General features: G+C 41.1%; 1 protein-coding gene across 1 annotated transcript in view; it reads left to right on the forward strand.

Annotated features, from left to right (window-relative positions):
• The first annotated feature begins 108 nt into the window (after positions 1-108).
• The window catches only part of LOC107733036 (interferon alpha/beta receptor 1b-like), a 17,068-nt gene continuing 10,972 nt past the window's right edge, over positions 109-6,204 (forward strand). Inside the window, exons 1-2 of the mRNA XM_016544544.1 lie at positions 109-306; positions 5,243-5,320. Of these exons, the coding sequence (XP_016400030.1) occupies positions 249-306; positions 5,243-5,320 (136 nt within the window). The 5' untranslated portion in view covers positions 109-248. The remainder of the gene's footprint in view (positions 307-5,242; positions 5,321-6,204) is intronic.

Raw genomic sequence — 6,204 nt, forward strand, 5'->3', positions numbered from 1 at the left:
CTATTATCTGATCCACACTCCGGAGCAGAAGGGGGCGGTAATGCACCAATAAGCTGGATGCCAACCGCCGTTAAACTGGAAAGAAGAAGAAGATCACGAGTGGGACGCTGTGTGGAGAGCACTCCCTCCCTCCCTGCTTACTGCGTCACAACACGCACGCCCTGTAGTTCCGTGGCATCACTTCCGCGTGACTGGCGCTCCGCTTCCTGTGTTCTCGACGCGGACTGCAGCTCTGCGGTCATACAGTCATGAAGGCGCCTCGCTGCTTCGGAGTGTGTCTCGTGCTTCTGGCTGGAGTGTCCGCGGGTGAGTTACTGCTGGATGTGTGTGAATGATCCGCCTGACAGCCGCCTCTGCTTACACCGGCTTTACTGCTTCATCTGTGCTAGTGTTGTGCTGCGTCCCAGACAGCTGGCGCTCCTTCAGCAGGTTTAAACTAGTTACTAGTTAAGCTAGTAAACCGCGTGTGCTGTATCCAGCTGCTGGCTGTAGATTGTGAGGGGCACTTCCGGTTTGGGGGATTTCCACTCAGACCAGTAAACAAACATGTCAGTGGCTCGTTCAGAGGCCAGCCGTGCTGTGACTGCTTGCTTTCTCTTTTGCTTTGTGTTCCGCTGAAACAGAAGAGCTTCAGGGTTGTGTTCACAGTGTTGTTGTCCTCTGGTGCTGTCAGCAGTGTGTTCTCTTCAGTAACCCCAAAGACGAGTATTATCCCAGATCAAAAACACCAAGTTTATATAGATGGGAGTCGAAATGTCAATCGAAACATTATCAAAGCACAAATATCGAGGAAGGACTTGTTTTCTCTGTTTATTACAGTGTATCTGCAGAATTTATACAAATCTATGTAAGGCTTTTTATGACCCTTTCTATGTGGAGATATTTTTGCTGCATAATTCCAAACAAATGGATTATGATCCACAAATACATGTTAAAGAGATGAACATGAATTAAAGGTATTGACTAGGGCTGTAACGATATATCGCAATAGAACAGTGTCCGTTTTCACCAAGGGCCAAATTCTGCCAACCATACAAAGCCAAGGGCCACGACCACAATGTTTGCTCTGCTGCTGCTGCTGCTGCTGTTGTTGTTGTTGTTGTTGTTTATAGTCCCAGTATATGCAGCAAAAGATCGTGGCGTTCTGCTGATATCTCCTCCAGCAAGGCTCAGAAAAGGCGATGTTCAGACCAGAACTCACGCGAGTATAGTTTACCAGCCTCATCACAGTATCCATTGTCTCTCTCATTTTTCCAGACAGTTTGGCACACAGCACCGGTTTATGAGCTATGCAGTGAAATGCCATGAGTGCTGGGTTGACAGCAGCTAGCTTGCTAATCACGCCTCTGTGATGTCCAGTCATTGCCGCCTATCGAGGAACCCTGCCATAGTAAATGAGAAAACTGAGCTGAAGTGCTGTTTGTGTGGTTAAAAAGTCTTGTTTGGCTTCTTTAGCTATATTTCCACCAGGATCAGTGAATGATGATAAACTCAGGATTATACACAACTTCTGATCATTCACAGATCCAGAGATGCCTGTAAGGATGCGTTAAATTCAACAAGGCGGTTTGATAAAGCATGCATTGATCTTGTGAATTTTGCTATAGCAGTATTTTTTAATCGGCCGTAAGTTTTATACGGGTATATTACACACTGATCCTTTAACAATGCATTGGTGCAAAAACACACCTTTTTGAGATGCAAGTTAGAGAAGAAAGTTTTATAGAGGCAAAAGATAACTGCACACTCGCTTCAGCACTATATATTATATATCAACCCATTTCACAGTGTCGACTGCCTCAAATACTGCCTTAAAGGCGCTGTATGTAAGTTTTTGACTCTACTAAAGCATAAAAATACCATAATATGTTTGCAGATATTTAAGAAACATGCTAAGCTAACATGCTTGTTTATCTGAAAAACAATGCTACAGTCAGTTATTCTGCTTTGAACATGTGCGTTCCGGGCCGGAATGTCAGTCTTTGTTTTGGTTTGTGAAACCCGCCCACTGCCAGTTTACCCAATTGTGTTTCGGCACCCCGGGTTGCCAGTTGGTGGAAAACACAGCGTATTTCATTTCATTCATCGTCAAGTGCGCTCGTTCCTGTTGGTGTCCTCAATCTGGCAACCTGCGTGTGCGTCACGTCTGAGGAGGAGGGGCCGGGTGAAAAAACCCTCTCCAATATTTTGAATTTGGACTGCAATACCTAGTTCAACCACTCGGTGTCAGTCCTACATACAGCACCTTTAACCAAATACTGATTTTGTTCACATTTCACTAGGGATGCATGATACTGTTGTTTTGCTGATATCTGATATGCCGATATTTTTCCACTCATTTTGGCTGATAGCCGATGCATATATATTTAGATTGGAAACCACACCAGACAGATGCAGTGGTAACCTTAATATTTAACTTTAATATTATCGGCAAGGCATATCGGTATAATTTTTCATATTGGGCCGATGTTTACATTTTAAGCCATTATCGGCTGATTCCGATAACGTTCCGATAATATCTTGCATCCCTACTTTTTACTGTACCAATTTTTTAAATTGTCCTTTGAACTTAGCTTTATTGCATGTTAAAATAAAAAGCGTTGACGGAGCCCTTTGATCTGATGATGTTGTTGAGCACTCCAAATGCAAACTTTACATGCAACAGTCAGGCAGTGATTGACAGCGCTCTGATCCAATGGCATACAGGCATCGTCAGATGGACAGTACTCTAGCCCAGGGGTGTTGAGGGGATCCAGTGGGGGCGGCAGTCATATTTCAGGGTGACCGTGCTGATAGTGTCTACACTGGACGAGGCGCGACACGATGAAGGACTAATGATTCGCACACTCGCTTTGATGCGTCCAGTTGCAGTTACAGCGACAGCGAGCAGAGTAGACCCCGCACAATGCTTATTCGGCCTTTCAAAGCACAATCGCAGGGACAAATATTGGGCATAATCTGCACCAAAAATACTATTATAAACTAGGTTAGCAGATAATTCAGCAACAAAAGGTACTCTAGAAAAATCATTAGTGCACAATAATTTTATAAATCGAAACTTTTAGTGAAAAAAAAAACATTTAGTGGGGAACAAATAAAAGTGAATGAGTGTAGGGCTAAATCTGGTAAAATGTTACACACTGATCTTTGTGTTGTTGTAAAATACATTAACGGAAACAAGTAAATATATTTATATATTATAAAATGAAAAGACGTTTCTGTAAATGTATAGCACAGTAGTGAGGCAGCAACATATGATAGATAGGAATGGGTTTGCTGCGATTCTGCTCACGTTTGATCCGCGCTTCCGTCAAACGGTTTCGATTCGAACAGATAATCAATAATGCAAGAGTGCGGGTCAGTCTCATCTGTAAATAATTTAGTTTAGTATTAAACTGCTGTAGCATCCCATTATTATCCTCAGTCAGAATACTGTGTGTTAAAGGACATCATTGTCATCTATTGTAAAGCTGCATTAATACGTTTAGCAGACAGATGTTCACATTAACTTATAGTAAAGGAGGGAGCAAGAGCAGACTACACCACAAAAATATGAGACATAACACGGAACACCTTATTGCATTATTATTTTTCAAAAAAGATATTGTACTAATTTTGACGTTTAAGCACTTTAGAAAATGTATTGTAAAATATTTGTATGAAATATAGGTTTGTTAGTCTTGGGTATTAAAGTGATTTTTGTAACAAGGTGGAGACAGTTCTGTTCATAACAGTAGACCTGCTGGTAAAGACGTGATGGGTACAAGAAAAATAGCCATAATAATAATAATAATAAAGTACACACATAAACAGAAGTGAGAAAATGAAGAAACAGAAAAGGGAAGTGAAGGTGCTGTTCAAGAGAGAACCTTTAATTATTTTGCAAGGATTTAGACTTTTTTTTAATGTGATGGCCATACAAATAATAGGGCTGTCTGTAGTTTGAAAAACTGTTGTGGGTGTATAGCAGGAGTGTTTAAACTCCGTCCTGGAGGCCCACTGTCCGGTAGAGTTCAGCTCCAGCCCTAATCAAACACACCTGACCCAGCTAACCAAGACCTTACGAGGCATACTAGACACTTGCAGGCAGGTGTGTTGAGGAAAGCTGGAGCTAAACTCATCCGGACAGTGGCCCTCCTGGACCGAGTTTGGACACCCCTGCTGTATAGGATGGCCTGGATGAGTGTGAGGTTTCCCGACCTGCAAAGGCACATAAAATATAAAACTGTGACTTGGCTTGATACACAGTCTAATGGTCCAATGAAATCTAATTTTAAACATCTTTTACTGCACCAATTTTTTATGGCCCTTATATTTCCTATTTGACCCAATGCAGATGAATGACGTTATTTCAGGAAGAGACCGCCCTGATTGTAAAGCAAAACACGATTGGTTATAGCGAGAATGTGCTACGATTGGTCAGCGAAGTGTGACTGTTATCTGATTGGCTTGAGCAGACGGTGGGTGGAGTCACGCATTTGTGGATCATCAGCGACGCTAGAAATGTTTCAGAATCCACAAATGCACAGGACGCCATTCACAAATAAATGCCAGGCAAAGCTGTGTTTGTAGAATAAAAATATATTTGTGAATGTGTTTTTTATTTGCAAATCTCATTTTATTTATTTGTGAAGTTAATTCATGTTTGTGAAACTCTGAGATTTATTTGTGGATCTCGTTCTGTTTATTTGTGAATATGATTATTTCTTGTTAATCTCTTTAACCTTTATTTGTGGATCATAATCTATTTATTTGGAATAATGCAACAAAAATATCTCCATATCTTTAAGACCTGCACAAATAAAACTAACACTTGTATGAGCGGAGCAGGTCACGGTCTGTGGTATCAGTCCCCATTGACTTGCAAAGTGTTTTTTTTGTTTGTTTTGTTTCTCCATACTTTGGAAGTCAATGGAGACCAGCAACTGAAGGTGAACTATCCCTTTAAACCATAAAATGACTGTAAAAAGCATGATTTACAGTTCAGATACAGGTTTTCACAAAAACAAAAAGTCTTATAAAATGATAAACATCACATTTCAGCCTTTAAACCATTTTTAAGAAAAGAGATGAGTGAAATGTATAAATTATTACATTAAATTGAAGCATAAGCATATATCTTACTGTCTTAATTGTTTAGACTTTTAGAAGGCACATTAACTTCTTTTACATTTACAACTGCACTGGTCTGAACAGGAACAGCAGACGGGCTTATTGAGAATGCACATTGATTCTCTGCCAGCAGGTGGCGCTGTTGGAGCGGCAGAATATAGTGGTTTCCCCGGGAACAGCAGTAATCAAAGCAGCGCTGTGCTTACAGGTAAGAGGAAGTGAGAATGCCATCGAAACTCGATGATTCTGATTGGCCGATTGCACTGATGGCTCAACAGACACGCCTGTGGTTGGATATAATGCTCAACCCTGCAAACACTCTGTGAGCGACACTTATGCTGCACATGTACCTGAGCCATGATTCGTTTTGGGCAGTGTAGAATTGATCTATCGGTAAGCCCCGCCCCTCTTAGTTACTGTTGCTCCCTCGGACAAGCAAGCGGAGCTGCTCACTGTCTCACAATGAGAGCGGTCAGTGTGAAAACCTTGTCTTTATATCTTTTGGATAAATTTTGGACACAGAAGGACCACCATTCAAGTGGGACTTAAATATGCCATGGAGGGATATATAAAAGATTTAAAAACAAATATTGTGGGTATTAATTTGGACGCGAGGGTTTACAGATCACAATGTAAGCGGGAGAAGCCTCATGTTACGTTCGTCACGATCGCAGATAACAACATCCCGGATCAACACTGTTCATGTATCGCAGGGTACGATTAAATTAATTTACATTTAACCAGTTTAATATGAAGAGACAGTGATATGTAGACTTTCGTTTATGTGTTTTCTGTACAAGACGCGAGAACAGTCCACTATTTAGGTTTGTATGGACTCACTAACTATAACGTTAGCTAGTTTTAGCCAGAGATACCTTACTAAAGCACAAGATGACATTAACGTTCTGCTTGAGCAGATGAAAATTGTAACTTGATGAGAGTATGACAACCAGAAAATGAACGTTTGTGTCTTCATTGGGATTGGGGGTGAATGCTTTGGGGCATTTTGGTCCGTTTTGTTTGGGTTTAGGAAATAGAATAAAATAAATTCCATTGCCTATCCTCTCAGGATACCTGGAATCACTGTTACAA

Source organism: Sinocyclocheilus rhinocerous, unplaced genomic scaffold (assembly GCF_001515625.1).
Source record: "Sinocyclocheilus rhinocerous isolate Xijiao unplaced genomic scaffold, SAMN03320098_v1.1 scaffold2475, whole genome shotgun sequence".
Lineage (NCBI taxonomy): Eukaryota > Metazoa > Chordata > Actinopteri > Cypriniformes > Cyprinidae > Sinocyclocheilus > Sinocyclocheilus rhinocerous.